Source organism: Mus pahari, chromosome 20 (assembly GCF_900095145.1).
Source record: "Mus pahari chromosome 20, PAHARI_EIJ_v1.1, whole genome shotgun sequence".
NCBI lineage: Eukaryota > Metazoa > Chordata > Mammalia > Rodentia > Muridae > Mus > Mus pahari.
The window spans coordinates 8039981-8058357 of NC_034609.1; the positions used below are offsets into that span (position 1 = coordinate 8039981).

Genomic DNA, 18377 nt, shown 5'->3' on the forward strand with positions numbered 1-18377 from the left:
GAGAGAGAGAGAGAGAGAGAGAGAGAGAAGAGAAGAGAAAAAAAGAAAAGAAAAGAAAAGAAAAGAAAAGAAAAGAAAAGAAAAGAAAAGAAAAGGAAAGGAAAGAAAAGAGAAAAGAGAAAAGAAAAAAGAAAAAAGAAAAAAGAAAAAAGAAAAAAGAAAAAAGAAAAAAAGAATGAGGAGAGACCAGGGAGAGCTTGTACCTGCCCTGGGCCAAGTGGTCCCAGACAGAGCCCGGCTCAGTATTACCCCTTGGGACCAGGATCTGGCCATGGTGTAAGAGGCTGCTGCTTCCTTGGCAGCTTCAGGGCCTCCACTGCACACCAGGCTGCCAGGTCTTACAGCCCTGGTTCTAAGGCACCCCCTACTGAGAGAATGGATCAGCTCACCGGGCTCCAGCCCCCCAGAGAAACTGGGCTGTCCCTCAGTGCTGACCCGGAGCTGACAGGTTCTGCAAGGCATCATGGGGTTAACACACATCCCTGGACACCACGTTTTTAAAAGACCTCTCCACCTCCTCAGCCACAGGAGGACAGACTCTCTCCAACTGCAGCCGCCCATGCTCACTGTAGGAATTAGATGACAAAAGGCAAGAAGACAACCACCCGAGCATTCACTCAGCGCCCATCTACAATAGATGCTCAGCAGTGGCCAGGTGTGCTGACGTGTGTGTGCCTGGGATCCCAGCTCTGGGAGGATCAGAAAATGGGAGACCCACCTTGTCCTGGCCTTGGCTACATGCTCCGGGAAAGAGAAAAAGCACACGGATGTCACACGACTGACTATGGCAGATGAGCACTCACAGAGGTGCCAGGAGCCGGCCAGGCCCCTCTGTCCTGCAACCTTGACTGCATCCATGTGGGGACCCAAGGTCAGAGGGCTGACAGGATCATGCCCCACCCAGCTGGTGGCAGTGAGCCTGAACACAAGCAACAAGGGGCCATGTGGGAGGACAGGGAAAGGGGCGATGACAGCCAATAGAGGCCGTAATACTTTCCATTGTCCCCTTGTGCCAAGAGGCAGGAGACAGTCCTAGCGATAATGGGCAAGCACACAGCTGGGGTGCAGGATGGGATCAACAGAAACCCTAAGACTAAGAGACTCTTCCACTTAGCAGCAGAGTCCTTGGGCAGCCACCACCTGCCTGCCTCCCCACTCCCCGCCTCAGGCATGGCAACAAACATGACCAAGCCCTTCTCTCAACCCAAGCCTCTGTCAAGGGAGCAGGAGCTAGGGGGAGGACAAACAGAAGCAACCTGTCACCAAGAGTGGAGGGAAACCCAGATGGGGACGTAGCAGGCAAGAACTGGGCGGCAGCTGGGTGTGGTAGCACCCATCCCATCCCTTGGGAAGCAGTGCAGGGAGTACCCAAAGTTCAAATCCAGTCAGGCCTACATAGCTCCAGGCTGGTCAGAACGACCCTATCTCAAAAACAATAAAGCTGAAAATAAGGTAAAGGAATAAAGGTCTCCCTGAGAGAGCTGTCCAGCAAAAGGTCCTGGGGGAAGGACACAGCCATTCACCATCCAGGGAAAGAAGGTCCAGGCAGAGGCAAATACCAAGGTCCTAGTCAGGTGCCCAGAAGGGCTGAGGAACAGGGAAGGAGAGGCACAGCGGAGCAGGCCTGGAGGCCAGGGAGCACCTTGACTTTACCGGGACACGGGTTCATTCGGGAGTTCACGAGTGCCAGTGCTGGCGAGATAGTCTGAGGGGGTGAGGCAGAGACAGGGAGACCAAGACGGGGAGGGACAAGAGAGGAGGGACAATGATTGGATTCTAGAAGCAGCAGACCCCAAACGTTCTGAACCCTGAACCGGGAGACAAAGGAGCAGCCCCACCAAGGCCAGGTTGGACGAATCACACATGCCATGTCTGCGTGCCATAGGACTCAAGCTGCATGCACCTCTTCACAAATATGGGAGCCCGCTCCTCTAATGTCCTCTGCCTGTAGGGCAGACTATGGCTGCAGAGTTCATGTCCCAGGCTAGCTCAGTGCCTCCAACCAGCTTTCCAGAGTTCATGTCCCAGGCTAGCTCAGTTTATGTCCCAGGCTAGCTCCGTTCATGTCCCAGGCTAACTCAGTGCCTCCAACCAGCTTTCCAGGTCAGCCACTAACTTACACACCTGGAACTCTGGGTATTCAACTCTGGGGCCTGTCCGGTGACTGTAGGTGGGGACCCTGGTAAGCACTTTCAACCCTGCCCGGCTTCATAAGTGCCTCTCCTTTGTAATGACCACACAGTCGGAACTGTGGGTGTTAGTTACTTTTCTGCTGCTGTGGTAAGACACCATGACCAAGGCTTTCTTATAAAAGCAAGCAATTAATCTGAGGCTCATGGTTCCACAGGGTTAGAATCCAGGGCCAACACAGCATGGAGCATGGCAGGGGGGCAGGCATGGTGCTGAAACTCTCTCTCATCTTGAGACACAACCACACAAGGCAGATTAAGTTAGCTAGGAATGATGTAGACTTTAGAATCCTCAAAACCCCACCCCCAGTGACACACCTCCAACAAGGCCACACCTCCTAATCCTTCCCAAACAGTTCTACTAGCTAAGGACCAGGTATTTAAACATATAAGTTTATGGGATCACTGTTATTCAAACCACCACAACAGGCTTCGTGTTCATGTCCCAGATGAGGAAGCAAGGTCTACAGACTGGGTCACCTAGGAGTGAATGCCTGAGGCAGGAGGTCAGCCATGAGTCCGCAGTGGAGAGAGCAAGTCAGCATTCCCTCAAGCGCTCAGCCCTGGCACAGGTCCCCCATACTAGACAGTCCGGCACAACACAGCCACACAGTCGGTATCTCCACGTGGCAGGGCAACATGCTCTCTGCACTCACTGCTACCAGGAACCCCAAGTGAAGATTCAAAGAACCTCTCTGGTCCTTCTCTGGTCCTTCAGTCGGCGGTTGCAAGCACTCCTGAGGCATAAAGGCATGTACACTCTTCTTAGGGACATTGCTGAGCCCAGAGGGCAGAGACCTGGCCCAACCATTGGCCCAAGCACAGGGCAGGCAGCTGACCAGTCAGACACACAGCCTCCCCACGTTCATCTGAGACTCCAGCTCAACGGCTTTGGCTCCCATTCTCTTTTACTTTCCAGAAATACCCAGTAACCCTAATAATGTTGTGATAGCTGATGGCCTGCTCACTGCTGCCAGAAAGCCAGCACAGACTGCACCTGCTCTAGCCCAAATCTGTCCTTCCCCAGTGGCCTTGACATCTGACCTCATTTCTCCATGGGACACCAGGGGCAAGGGACAGGTCTTTTGCTAGCCAGCCTCTCTAGGAGCAGCAGTGGGAACAGGCCACCCTGGACAGGGGCAGCACAGATGCTGACCACCTACACTTGGCCTGTGACCAGGTTACTTCGAGCTCTAGCCCGTTGCACCTGGACGGAAGCCAATCTGAACACCATGTTCACAGGCTCTCAACCCAGGACTGGCACCGAGTGCAGAGGCCACAGAAGTGAAAGGGGGTAGGAGGGAGGAGCAGGGAGGAGAGATAGCTCAGCATATAGATGCTTACCACCAAGCCTGATATGGAAGGTCTATCCCCAGAACTCACATGGTGAAAGAGAGAACAGATTCCCGTGGCACAACCTCTGATTTCCACATGCAGGCGCCACAGCACGCCCACACACACTATTTTTTTTTCTGTCTGGATTTTTGATCTTGAGGCAGGATCTCTCTATGCAGCCCTGGTTGGCCTGGAACTGACCAGGTATCCTGGGCTGGCCTTGAACTCAAGAGATCTGCCTGCCTCTGTTTCTGCCCGGAGACATAATTTTTTTTGCTTAAAGTTAGTTTGTGCTGAATGTACACCTTTTAACCTCGCATTCTGAAGGCAGGGGAAAACAGATCTCTGAGTCTGAGGCTAGCCCCATCTGCAGTCTGAGGCTAGCCTCATCTGTAGAGTATGTTCCAGGCCAGCAGGGCTACACAGTGAGATCCTGTCTCAAAAAGCAACAAAAAGCTGCACTGACCTCTAGCACCATAAAGGGTTAACGAAAGAAATATAGTAAAACTGGGTATGGGTTAATGGCGGAGCATTTGACTAGTATATGTGAGGCTCTGTTACAAAGAAAGGGACACCTAAATCCAACTATCCAAAAGGAGACACAGAGACAGACAGACAGACAGACAGACAGACAGACAGACAGACAGAGACAGAGAGGCTACAGCAAATCTTATTTTAAAGGGCCAGTCTCCATTTCCAAATGCATGCTGAGTGTATCACCTACACAGGGCATGTGGATGCTACAGAGGACCCTAGGGCTGACCCACATTTCTTGACCCCAGAACCCTATGTACCCACCCCTGCTAGACCAGCCTGGTACAGTGGGCCACAGACGCCAAGGCAGGATGGAGCAACAATTCCATGTTTTCCCATGGCAGGTGAAGGCCACCGCCACCATCCAGCCTGGGGAAGCAGGAGTGTCGCCAACCCTAGCTAAGGGCAGAAAGGCAAACGGGAAGGTTCGTGGGCATCTAACCCTCAGGCTGCATGTGCATTCACAATGACTGCCATGGGCTAAGCATGCTGGTGCCGGTGATGAGGCAGAGGCGGCCCCATGCAAAGCTAACCTGGGCTACACAGCAAAATACTGTCTCAAATACAAATAAAAAACCAACAGATTGCTACAGCACCACCCAGTGGACTGGCAGAAGGAACCCTGCCCTAGGTGCCAACATTAGAAATTCTAACCACTGCCTGGCATATATGGCTTCAAAAGGCCCACAGACAGGACCGAGACCTGGCTTAGTGTGCATAAGGCCCTGAACTAAAGCCCACTAGCATCATACACTAAAAAATAAAATTAAAAAAGTTTAAGTTATCTTCTTGGTGGCAGGGCTAAATCAAAGTGGGCAGTAGGTGCTTAGTATATACAAGGCCGAGATTTCATCCTCAGCAAAAAATGTAAATCACTTCCCGGGGCCAGAGGGACAGCCATCTCCAAACACCCCTACCATACTGCCATGGCCCACCCCAAGGTCCTCACCTAGTGACTCCCCTGCCCGCAGCACGCACCTCTGCCCTGCTGCGCTCCCCAGGCTGCTGAGGACCCCTGTTACCCTACTTATTGACAAGAAACTGCAGCTGGGGCACAGGTCTGGAGCCCCAGGTCGAGGCTAAGAACTCAGAGAGCTGAGCCTTGCCTGCCTCTGTCCCTGTGGATAAGCTCTCAATCTGGGAGCTGCAGCCTCAGTGCCTCTGCCCTCCTCCAGGGCTGCACCTGTCCTGTCCCTGGGTCCTCTGCCCTCTTGCAATTAGGGATCTAATTCGGGCCTCTCTCCATTTCTGGGCAGGAAGACTCGGGCAAACCAGGAAGCTTAAGGAAGCCAGAGACCCTAAACCTCGAGGATGAACTGACTAGAGGTGCTCGCCCCTGGCTCCACCCAAGCCAGCAGGCAGGTGAGTCCACGCATGCGCTTAGCTTGCTCCCTTTGACTGTGAAAAACCAACGCACATTCCAGACACTGGAAATCTGGAGAGCCGGCCACATTAATTTGCCAGGAGCTTGCTGAGCATATATAAGGTCTAGTTTCAACCCCCAGCATAAAGGGAGGACAGCAAGAGAATGAATATGTAAAGCAAATAGGTCTACATAATAATGAGAAGGTGACATGACATCACAAAACATCACACGGAACAGACATAGGCATGTGGTGGAGGCAGGACGTACATGAAGTTTTCTAAACAAAATGGTCAAGAAAGACCTCCCTAGTCGTACTTCAGAAGGCAAAGGCAGGTGGATCTGAGTGTGAGGCTAGCCTGGCCTACATGAGCGTCGGGCTGGCCAGGCTAGAGTGCTTAGTGAAATCCTGTCAGGAGCGGGAGGGTGAGGGTGCAGCTCCCTGATGGGGCTCTCAGCCACGCCCTGAAAGAATCAAGGCTGAAGGTGGCCATGCTCACAGAAGGACAGCTGTGCCAAGGGCCTCGAGTCAGGCAGGGCAGATGCTCACAGATGTGCAGTCTGGAGTCATACGCATGAGAGGAGGTAAACGTGGAGGTGACGTGGCAGACGGTCCCAAGGGCTGGGTGAGGAGAGGGGCTCTGGGCAGAAGAGTGTTAAGGCCTGACTTGAGTTTAATTCTGCATGCTTTGTTGTGATTGCTGACACGGGGTGTCACTGTGTAGACAGTCCTCTCTGACCTGAAACTCATTCCATGCCTGTAGTGGTCTGCAGCCTCCTGGGTGCTGGGATTAAAAGTGTGCACCACCATCCCCAGCTGTGGCTTGAATTCTTAAGGGATCCTTTTGAGAGAATTAGTCTGGAAGCAGAGGCCTGCCGGAGGCTGTGAAAATAATTCCCTCCAAACAGCTACGGCGCTAGGCCCGGGAGCACACAGAAGGGAACGGGCAGTACACTGGAAAGGTCAGATTGAGACCCCCATCCATCCATCCCATTAAACGCCTACCTGGAAACTAGTCACCCCAGCACTGAGAGGTTGAAACAAGAGGATCTCAAGTTCAGGCCAGTCTGGGCTATATAGCAAAAACTTTATCTTAAAAATAAAGATACAGCCGGGCGTGGTGGCGCACGCCTTTAATCCCAGCACTTGGGAGGCAGAGGCAGGCGGATTTCTGAGTTCGAGGCCAGCCTGGTCTACAGAGTGAGTTCNAGAGGCAGGCGGATTTCTGAGTTCGAGGCCAGCCTGGTCTACAGAGTGAGTTCCAGGACAGCCAAGGCTATCAGAGAAACCCTGTCTCGAAAAACCAAAAAATAAAAAATAAAAAAAAATAAAGATACACCTGGATCTGGTTGGGGCTCAGGATGTGGCCCTCTAGGTTTTGCCTAGAAGACAAAGGCCCTGGATTCCATTCACAGCACACACAAAATTCATTTTAAAATACACACATATATTATACTGTTTATTATCACTATCTCCTGCTTAAGGAGTGATAGGAATCATCTCTACTGTACTAAAAATTTTATTTACAACGATGGGACTCTACTAGTCTATAACATCTGAACAATAAGTTAATAACAAAATAACACTTTTTAAAAATTACAATAAGAAAGGCAGGAATGGGCAGGATGTGGATATTTTAGGGGGCCAAGGCAGCAGCAGTACTGGCTCCTAGAGAAGCTGCTGGCTGCCGTGACAGCAGGTGCAACAGGTGACAGCTGCAGTGACAGCTGTCTGTCTCTTCCTGCTGAAGACCACACCTGAAGGCCAGTCGATCCTGCTGACCAAATGGAGCCTCCCTGTGAGTGCGAGACAGGATCTGTCACATTCAGGCCTTCCAGGGATAAGAGGACTTAGAAGGAGGGATACAGGCCCTTGTACTCCCCAGGGCTAACTGTAAAAGGCCATGAGCTCCGCTTGCAACAAAAACTATCAAAAACTATGCCCAGCTTCTAAGCTATTTACAGTACCTCTCTCTCTCTCTCTCTCTCTCTCTCTCTCTCTCTCTCGGAAGCGAGGCTGGGAGAGGCTGAAACTAAGGAGCAGTGGCCCTGTGCCTTTCCAAATACAATGGTTCTGTGAGGGCCCCAGAGGACTTAAAATAGACTAGACTACCCTCTATCAGTAACACATTAGGTCAGATCATCAGGTAAGAGAATTTCATCATCCCCAGCATAAAGTCCACAGGTCCTCAGGGACGCTAAGAATCATGCCCTGCCTAGCCAGCCTGTCTAACATGGAACTCCCACCACAAGGAAGGCTGGGCCCCAGGTAGTGTCTGCTGTCTGAGCAGGGCTGAGTGAGGACCAGGTCAGGGATAAGGACAATCCCAAACCTTGCCAGGGCACTGGAGAGGTTGGCCAGCAGCCATTCATCTGGCAGGGCATTAATACTCGACAGTACATAACGAGCTCAAACTCTAAAACTAGTAGTCATCCATCAACACATAGGCAAACAGGGTTTCTCAAAAGTACGAATGGTCAAGAAAAACAAAATGAAAATAGGCAGGTGGTGGCGCACACCTTTAATCCCAGTGCTCAGCAGGCAGAGGCAGGAGCATCACTGTGAGTTCGAGACCAGCCTGCTGGGGTTACATAGAGAATTCTAGGCCAATAAGGGCTTCACAGTGAGACCCTGTCTCAAAAAGAAAAAAAAAAAAGCAAGACCCAGAAGGGTGGCCACACCTTTGATCCCAGCACTCCGAAGGTAGAGAAGGGCATCTCTGTGAGTTTGAAGTCAACCTGGTCTACACAGAGAATTCCTGGCCAGCCAAGGGTATAATGACAGTCTGTCTTTTAAAAAACTAAAAAAAAAAAAAAAAAAAATTCTAAAGCAGGGGTGGGAGTGGGGGTGGGGACCTGGAGATGTGACTCCATGATTGATAAGAGCTGCTGTTCAATCAGACCACTTAATCAATAGTTGATTTGGATCCCAGCACCCATATCAGGTAGCTCACAAAGACCTGTAACTCCAGCTCCAAGGGATCTGACGGCCTCTTCCAGCACCCGGACACACATGTGCATGTAACACTCATACAGGTACGTACACACAAACACGCGTAAGTAAAGGCAGTTTTTTTTAAATCTTTTATTTTAAAGAAAAGTGTCAGCTGGGCGTGGTGGCACACACCTTTAATCACAGAACTCGGGAGGCATAGCCAGCCTGGTCTACAGAGTGAGTTCCAGGACAGCCAGGGCTACACAGAGAAACCCTGTCTCGAAAAACCAAAAAAAAAAAGAAAAGAAAAGAAAAGTGTTAAATGGTGGCACGTGCTTTTAGTCTCAGCACTGGGGAGAGAGAGTAGGTGACTTTTGTGAGCTGGAGGCCATCGAGTTCCAGAACAGCCAGGGCTACACAGAGAAACCCTAACTCAAAACAGGGCCCCTCCAAAAATAAAAAAATGAAATGAGAAAAAGGAAAAAGGAAAAAGGTTTAGCTCAGGGCTCCACAAGTAAAGGCACTCTAGTCACGCCCAGCAACCTCTGAGCTCCACATGTGAGCCGTCACACACGCATACATGTACACTCACACACATACACACACAGCCACATTAACAATAAACTAGTAATTCTAAGTACTGAGGAGGCGGCTGAAGAGATGACCCAGCAGTTAAGAACACCTGCTGCTCCTGCACAGGACCCAGGTTCAATCCACAGTGCACACATGACAGCTCACAACCACCTGTAACTCCAGTAACTCCAGATGATCCAACCCCTCTTCTGGCCTCCACAGACACCAGACACGCATGTGGTGTACATTCAGACATGCAGGCAAAACACTCACATACACAGAGTAAACAGCTGACCAGTTTATTTTTTAAAAGGACAGGGTACAGCTAGCATGGGAGAACATGCATGGCTGCCCCAGGCCCTGAGTTTGCTCCCCAACATCACAAAGGAGTTGGGGGCCACAGGTAGGCTACACTCCCCACAGCAGGCAGGGATGCAGACTTGCCTTTACCGGATGATGTAGAGCTGAGAATTTGGCTACAGCCAGGCAGAGTGCCCAGTACCTCAGCCTCCCCGGCAGCCCCAGAGAATGCTATCCATATCCTGGCCTCCTACCTGAGAGAAATCTCAACGGAAAAGTGGCCCCAAAGGCCATGTCCTGCACAGTCACATACCCACCCTTCCCTCAGTACATAATCGCCAGAGCCTGTCTGGATTCTGCTACCTGCCAGCTGTGGACATGAAGTTTTACTGTTCTGTGCCTCTGTTTCCCCAAATGTCAAGTGGATAGGAACCATACCTACTTCACATGTAAGACCACAGGCAGGTACAGGCAGACGACTAGAGACAGAGGACAGTGTCGAGTGGCTCAGCATGCGCCAGCCCCTGGGCTCATCCCCAGTAACAAAGAAAAAAGCAAGCCAGGTAGGAAGAGTGGTGCCAGCCTTTCATCACAGAACTCAGAAGGCAGAAAGAGCTCTGTGAGTTCAAGGCCAGCCTGGTCTATACAGTGAGTTCCAGCTAGCCAGGGCTGAGTAGTGAGACCTTGTCTATTACAAAAAAAGGTGGGGGGGGGGGTGTCGCAATGAGCAGACAGCTTTGTTCTAACTGTGATGGCTAGCTACACTCTCAGAGCTGAGGTAAGTATCTCCAGCTGTTAAAACATTCTCGGCTGTCACTATCAATAGCACCAAGAAGGTGTTAAGACCTGAACTTGACCGAACAGTTTTCCCATCCAGCCAGACCTGTCTGTCAAAGGGCAGGGCACCCAACCAAAGCCAACAATGTTATCAGAACTAGAAGTCTCTTTCTGGACCAGCCCTGCGCACTGGCCAGTCTGTCCAGGCCACTCGCTCCTCTCTCCACTTGGGACTCAGTGAAGCAAGGCTCGGCGGTGCTCTGTGGGCCTCTAAGTCGTCCCTAGCAATAACTGACCTAACGTGCACATCCGGACCATCAGCTTCTCCCAGGGACCCTCAGTCTCAGCTTGCCTCCTCTGCGCTCAGTGTGGGCACCTAATGCTCACCAGAGCACCAAAGCTTGGAAGAGACCACCCTACAACGCAGACACGGCCATCACTGTTCAATTCCCAGAACTCACTAGTCAGCTCACAACTGTACATGCAGACAAAACACCCATACCTATATACATAAAATACAGTAAAAATAAAAGAATGTGCACGGCCCCACCCCTTCCCGTGGCAGAGAAGGATCCCACTTCAGGTCTGATGCAAAGCCTGCACACCCTGCTGTCTTCCTAGGACGGAGAATCAGTACAAATGCAGCTAACGAAGGTGAGGGGCTGGCCCTGGGCAGGGCGAGCTCCCATCTGCACAGTGCAGGTGTCGAGGCTGAGATCACTGGCCCCATGTGCCGAGCAGCTTACGGGTTCTGTAGAGAGGTGTGCAATCGGAGACACTGCGTGCCCAGGGCACAAGCCGTATGTATCCATGATCGTGGTCTGAGGCAGGCTCAGTCAGGAGAGCTGTGACATGCTCAGAGCAGCCAGACACAGTAGCGCACCTGCACCACAGGCACAGAAGAGAAATCTAAAAAGAAGTTGGCCAGGCGTGGAGGTTCTTGACTTTAATCCTAAAACTTGAAAGGCAGGAGCAGGGCAGATCTCTCTCGAGTTCCAGGACAGGGCTCCTTAAAAAATTTTCTCAAAGAACCAAAACTAAACTAAAACTAAAAGTATCACACCCAAAGCTCTCGTGCGCACACAGCCTCGATGGCACCATCTAGCGTCACCATGGTGCTCCCTACCCTCCATGGTCCTCCTTTCACAACCAAGCAGGTTTCCTTCCAAGGAGCGAGCACAGACAGGCTGAGAGGTTAGCCAATCCACCGAGTCAAACCATTTTGTCAGGCGGCCACGGCAGCCCGCACACAGGTCTACTTTCTCCTCACCTATCACCTACCTACCTGTTATCTGCCTCTAAGCAATTGCCTCACAGCACCAAGCGTGATGACACAGGCCTGTACCGCCAATAATCCACAGCAGGAAGAACAAGTCTGCCTACGTTACATAGTGAGAGCCTGTCTATAAAACCCAAGCGCCTGGAAGCGCACACCAGCACTCCTGAGGCAGAGCCAAGTGCACCTGAGTTTGAAGCTAGCCTGGTCTAAGTTTGAAGCCAGCCTGGTCTAAGTGGCCAAATTCCAGGTCAGCTAGGGCTACATAGTGAGACCCCACAAAAACAACGAGAAACGAGAGGCACAGGAGTGACAAGCTCAGTGGTTTATAGGCACTGAGTTTGGATCCCAGGACCCATATAACACCTGTAACTCCGGGCTGGAGAGATGGCTCAGCAGGTAAGAGCGCTGACTGCTTTTCCGAAGGTCCTGAGTTCAAATCCCAGCAACCACATGGTGGTTTACAACCACCCATAATGAGATCTGATGCCTCTTCTGGTGTGTCTGAAGATGGCTACAGTGCACTTACATATAATAATAAAATAAAATAAATTAAAAAAAAAAAAACAAAAAAACACCTGTAACCCCAAACTGTGATGGACAGAGAAGTGGTGCCCGGGATCGCCGGCCTCCAGCCTAGCCCAGGCTCAGGTTCCTGCGTCAAAACTTGGGCCAAGAATGATTAGGCGCTCAACACCCTCCTCTGACCCCTGCCCAAGTTCATGTGTACACAGGCACCACATACACCACACACACAGATAATGATGATAATAATAACCATAATGTTTTTAATCAAGGCCTAGGGATACAGCTTAATGGGAGATGTAAGAAAGGCCCTGGGCTCCAATGCCGAACATAAAAAAAAAAAGTAATTTTTTTCAATGTCTCTTGACCAAAACTACTTTCAAAATTTTCACACTAAGTCCTTGGAGAGAGCCAGCCAGGCAGGAACTGGCCTGAGGCGAGGTAGTAAACAGCTACCTTTACAGCCTGCATGGTGAACTCTCACCATTCCAAGAGCTCAAGGTCAGCCTAGGCTACGGAGGCTCTCTCTACATGGACTGACTCTCAGGAGATTTACAAGGCACAGTATCTGTCTCAAGCTACCACAGGCATGCTCTCCGAGCACCGTCTCCAGTGGCAAAACACTAATAAAAAAATTAAAACAAAAAAAAAGAAACCTTGAGCCCGGGATAAGCTGTTTTCCAACAACCCTGCTGATTTATAATTATACCAAGGCCACCTGTTCTGGAAGCTTCACCTCCACTAGGCCTAGGCATGGAAGGGAGTCTCTTTACTGATAAATAAGCAATGAACTGTGCTGATATGAAACTTCCCAAGAAGCCACAATCTGTCCTCCAGGTGGAATCCACTGTGCCTTGGGTCTTCCCTGGGACAGTAACTGACCGTGAGATGCTGAACCTTTCTGAGCAAGGCTTTTTTTAAGGTTGTTTACCCGCATGTACATTATGTGCACTTAGCTTATGCAATGCCCACAGGACAGAAGAGGGTGCTGGAGCCCTAGAACTGGTGCTGCAGATGGGTTAGACAGAATGTTGGTGATGTTGGGAATTGAACCTGGATCTTCTAGACCCATCTCTCCAGCCCCTGCGCACCAAGTCTGGGGGCGCGGCTTTGGGGGCAGGGTGCTTGATTAGCCTGTGCAAGACCCCGAATTCCAGCTCAGCACCACAATATCCAAAAAAAATTAACTGTACTTCATAATCTCTGTGGTGTCTTCCTATGGGCAAAAAGTCTTTCTCTTTCTTAAAATTCATTGTATTCCAGAAATTGGTTCTCTCCTGCCACCTTGTGGGGGTGCAGGGATCAAATTCAGGTAGGCCTCGAAGCCGCATCTCTACCTGATGAACTAACTGTCTCACTATCTCCAAGGCTTCTGAGGCAGGGAGGTTTCCCAGTGGACTGAGGTGCATGAGGGCAAAGGATGGACTCAGTCCTTCAAAGGAATCTGTTATTTTGTTATTTAAATTAAAATATGCCGGGTGTGGTGGCGCACGCCTTTAATCCCAGCACTTGGGAGGCAGAAGCAGGCGGATTTCTGAGTTCGAGGCCAGCCTGGTCTACAAAGTGAGTTCCAGGACAGCCAGGGCTACACAGAGAAACCCTGTCTCGAAAAACAAAAAAAAAAAGAATAAATAAAAATAAAAAAATAAAATAAACTGTAGCCTGTTGTGGTAGTACTCGTCTTTGAACTCAGAGCTTGGGAAGACAAAGGGAGATCCCTTAGTTCAAGGCCAGACTCAGACTGGTCTACAAGGCAAGCTCCAGACTCAGACTGCTCTACAAGGCAAGTCCAGGCCACTCAGGGTCAGGCAGAGCTGCACAGGCTACACAGATTCTACCTCAGGAAAAACTACACTTTTATTCATTGTAATTGAATGCACACTGATGCGCGCATGTGGAAGTCAGAGGGCAGCCTGTAGGAGTTCTTTCCTTTCACCACGTGAGTTCCGGGAACTAAATGGAACTAAACCCAAGTCTTCGGGCTCAGTAGCAGACACCTTTACCGGCTGAGCCATCCTACCAGGGTGGCCTGGAATTCACGATGTAGCTAGAGAAGAATGACTGTGAACTTGTAATCCTAATGCCTTCACCTCCCAAGTACTGGGATCACAAGCATGAGCTACCATGCCTGGTTTTATCTAGGACTGGGGCTGGAACTCAGGGTCTCCTGCATGCAGGCCTAACAGTCCAGAACTCTCTCTTTAATGTGGATAGCTGACACTTTTCCCCATGATCTTAGCGATGAAAGCATCTCTTCCATTTTTATTGGTCTGTACCAACAGCTCTGCAAACAGGGCTAGGAGACAGTAGATGCTCCTATCCCAAAACTGTGGCCTCAGTGGGTATTAAATGTCAACAGAGAATAAAAAAAAAAAAAATGAAATAACTTTTTGTTCACCAAGGTCACACTGGCTTTTTGTGGGTTTTTCCCCATTTATTTATCTATTTATTTATTTATTTACGTCACATACTCATTACAGCCCCCTTTCTCCTCCCGGCCCCCCTCATATAGCTTCCCTCACCCCCTCCCCTTCTCCTCTGATAAACGAGAAGCACCCTCCCCCACCCCCATTACCAACCCACTCTGGCACATCAAGTCACTGCAGGACCAGGCTCATTCTCTCCCACTGAGGCCAGACAAGGCAGCCCTGTTAGGGACACAGGATCCACAGGCAGGCATCAGTCAGGGACTCTGTCCCTACTCCAGTTGTTGGTCTATGAAGACCAAGCTGCACATCTGCTACGTATGTGTGGAGGGCCCAGGTCCAGCCTTTGCTTACTCTTTCGTGGGTGGTTCAGTCTCTGGGAGACCCAAGGGTCCAGGTTTCTTGATTCTGTTGGTCTTCCTGTGGTGTTCTCTCTGGGCCCCTCAAGCTTTGTTTTTATTTTTATTTTTGTCTATCTCATTCGGCTTGGATTTTTGAGACAGGATCTCTAGCCCCGGTTGGCATCAAACTCACTATGTAGTTGAAGATAACCTTGAACTCCTAATCCTTCTGCCTCCATGTCCCAAGACCTGGAACTACAGGCTGGGTTTTACTCAGGGCCAGGGATCCGACCCAGGGCTTCAGACACTTTAGGAAAGTGCTCTACCAAATGAGCTCCACCCTTATTCCCCAGTTTGGTTCTTGCCTGCCTTTGTTGTGCAATGCTGCTGCAGAACCCAGAGTCTCAGAGCCTCCTGTGTGCGTGCTGTGTGTGTGTGCACGCTGTACATACAACTGCTCTGACAGGGAGGAACTACCATCAAAGCACTGGGAGAAACGAGGCCCTGAAATAAACCAGAGCCTGTTTTCCAGGCCAAATCGTGAGCCTCGGGCTGTGTTCACACTCCTTGAAACAAGGCACCCTCCCCAAGTCTCCGAAGCCTACCTGGCCTGATTTTCCACTAGCAAATTAAAATGATTGGCTGCGAACTCCATCCTCCTCCTGTACTTCTCAAACTGAACCTGGCCTTTCCCCCAGGGCAAGAGAGGGGGTGGGAAAGGAAAAGCACCCCAGGGAACAAAACCTCCTTCTGAAAGCACAGAGTTGATGGGGCCGTAAGGATTGTAGACACCCATCTCCTGGTCCTCTGGCATCATGTTAAAAAAAAAAAAAAAAAGAAAGGATTTCTAGATTCGTTTCACAGGCCCTGGGGAAACTACCAACAATAATCACAATACAGAAGATGAGTAGCAATATTACTATTCAACTTGTGATAAAAATGGGATTATTGGAGGTTCCTGAAGTATGCCAATTTCCAGAGACAAGTGGTGATTGCCAGGGGCTGGGGGAGGAGGGAATGGGGAGATACTGTACAATGCTGTACAGTTTCAGTTTTACGAGATCAAAGAGAGTTTGGAGTACTTAGCAGGAGAAGGGTCCTGAGTTCCAAGCAGCACTACAAACTGAGGGGAACAGGCAGGGAAGGAAAAAACCTAACATAAGGCTAGGCTGAGGTTGGCTAATTTCATCACAAATTTAAAATCTGAGGGGAGAAATACACGCAGCTTTCATTTACCAGGAACCGCACTGCTAGTGGTTAGGAACTCTCCCTTTGAAAGGAAATCTGCATTTCCTTTCTGTTCTGCAATTACTAGCAGGGACCTCCCGACAACTCACTGGACAGCTCTGACTTTCACCTACATAGTAAGAAATTACGAACCCTCCTATGAGTCTGAGGACAGATAACAAAACCTCAGTAATACGGTAGTTAGCCCTGACTAATGTATTCTTAGTATGATGTGAGCAGTGAGTTACTGTTTTTACGATTACTTAAAAGTCAGCAACAACGAAATTAGTATCATCAGGAAGAGAAGAACATCAGAAGACTTGGTCTTAAGAGGAAAGGTGACCCAAAATACAGTCAGAAGACTTCAGCTTCCAGAATGGTCTTGCGCATTCGGATTTCTCCCCTGGCAGTCACCGGCTGGCGTGAGCCTGGAACCAACTCCCTCGCCACCCAGGCATCGCGGCGAGGTGGGTGCGAAGGTCGGAGGCGGCAGGCCGGCTGCAGAGCCCCTCCTGAGCCCGAGGCGCTGACAACGTGCAAGGATTGTGCAAGAGAATCGCTCGCACGAAAAACAAGTGCTCCGCACCGCACGCCTCCCGAACACCTGCCACCCAGGATGCTGCAAGGAAGCTGCAAGCTTCTCCTAGGCCCTGCAAGACCCTAAGAAAAGGCATCCCCAGACAACCTGGGTGGCAGGTTTATAAATACCCCCCTGCACATGCGCAATGAGATTACACTGCGCCTGCGCCATGGCTGAGAGCCGGACCATTAAAAAAAGGTCCCGAGGCCCTGCAGGACACTGCGGTCTGCGGTGGCCATGGCCCAGGACCCCGCGCTGCTTACCTCGTAGTGCTTCATGGTTCTTCCACAGGATGACACCTGCTCTGCTGCAGCTGAGTGGCCGCCCTGCCGCACCAAACACCACCCAGCCCCACACACACCGGGAGCAGCACTCCCGGACTCCGGCTCCGCCCCTCTCTATGCGTGCGTCCCTCCTGCCAATCAGCGTGGGGTGCACCCTCTGCTCGCGCCACACGACTGACCAATCAGCTTTCAAGATCCAAGGAGCGCAGCAGGAACCCCCCTCCCCACCTTGGCAGGCAAGATTAAAACCCGGCCACCCACCAATCACAAGGAAGCCTCGGCGCCGCGCGCCCTCTGGCTCCGCCCATTGCAGTGTTGCGGTGGAAATCCAGCGACGTCTGGCTGAGAGGTCAATGCGGCAAAACCAGAACAAAGAGTTGCGTGGCCCGGAGAGCAAGGTTTGGAGTGAATTCGTAGATGTAGAGAAGCTCACCTAAGAGATGAGACCTCAGATATCATGACCAGGACCCTTGGAAGGACTCCAGATATCACGAGTGGAGAAAGGAAAAGAAAGCCTGCACCGCATTCTGTAGGTGCCTCTTCCTAAAACAGCTCCTGTCAGTTGTGCTGGCCCTAGAAGCAAAACCACCTTTGTTTCTGCCTGCGTTATCGTGTACAGTTTGGTTACTACTGGCCACATGTAGCTACTGAGCCCTTGAAATATACAGGAAAAAAAAAAATGACAGGTGCTGCCAGTCTAAAAATACATGACATCAGAGAATAGTGCAGAGAAAGACGACCTTACAGACCTTACAGATGAAGGCACTTGCTGCCCTACCTAATGGGCTCAATTCAATCCCAGGGACCCACATAATGTAAGGCCAGAACAGATTCATTCTACCAAGTTATCTTCTGACCTCTAGCAGACACCATGGCACATGTGCAAGCATACATACACTCTCATAAGCAAATATAAAATGTTAAAAGCCTAGTGCACCCAGATGATGCACACACCCTTAGTCCCAGTACACAGGAGGCAGAGGCTAGCAAATTTCTGTAAGTTCCAGCCTTGGTCTACCTAGGCAGTCCCAGGACAGCCTACATAAAGAGGCCCTGCCTGGGGTGGGGGAAGCAATCAATTAATCAATCAATAAAAAAGTATAAAGTTCAAGGCCGGGAATATGGTCACTTGGTACAGTGCCTGTCTAGCTTAGACACACAAGGTATATGTCAAGAAGAAGAAAAAACTTGCAACCTTTCTTGCTGGTAAAACACAAGAATGACAGTGTGTTAAAATATATTATTAAAATTAAGTTCCCTGGTTATTCCTGTTGTGGTTCTAGAGACTGAACACGGGGCTGCATGCCACGCCACAGCCCTTCGGGATTGAGGGTGGTGCTTTGAGGGGGGTTGTTTCTTTGTTTGATTGATTTTGATTTGGTTTGGTGTCAATGTTCTGAATTATGAGGGTCAATCAAAGAGAGTCACTCAAGGGTGAGTTAAAGCCCTGCTGGCAGCAGGGAGATCCAGCCTCTATGGACTGACTCTCAACCAGGCATGCAAAAGCATAGTTATTGATTGTTACACAAAAATTGGTTTAGGGGTAAAACAAGTCCCTCATCCCAAAGCCCTAACCTAACTTACATGTTTTCTGAAGGAAACCTTGCGGCCCTGCAACTTTAGTTCTTACTGCACACTGTCTGCAGCACTCGATAATGCAAGCCATTCCAGATGTGCCAGGACTATCCTGTGATCAAAGCCAGGCAAAGGGG

The 18377-nt window shown here is 50.3% G+C and overlaps 1 protein-coding gene and 1 long non-coding RNA gene across 5 annotated transcripts in view; one reads left to right on the plus strand and one right to left on the minus strand.

The window, feature by feature from the left end:
* The window catches only part of LOC115062697, a 10430-nt gene extending 1945 nt beyond the window's left edge, over positions 1–8485 (plus strand). Inside the window, exons 2-3 of one of the 3 annotated variants that reach the window (XR_003842634.1) lie at positions 5315–5420; positions 8355–8485. This is a non-coding gene — a long non-coding RNA (uncharacterized LOC115062697). Of the gene's footprint in view, positions 1–5314; positions 5421–7433; positions 8116–8354 lie in introns of those variants that run through there. The other 2 variants (XR_003842636.1, XR_003842635.1) reach the window with 2 other exon arrangements.
* Tecr (trans-2,3-enoyl-CoA reductase) overlaps positions 1–16794 on the minus strand; it is a 23102-nt gene extending 6308 nt beyond the window's left edge. For both annotated transcript variants that reach the window (XM_021220036.1, XM_021220035.1), the window contains exon 1: positions 16645–16794. In XM_021220036.1, coding sequence (XP_021075695.1) covers positions 16645–16659 — 15 coding nt within the window. In that variant the 5' untranslated portion in view covers positions 16660–16794. The remainder of the gene's footprint in view (positions 1–16644) is intronic.
* Between the last annotated feature and the right edge of the window lie 1583 nt (positions 16795–18377).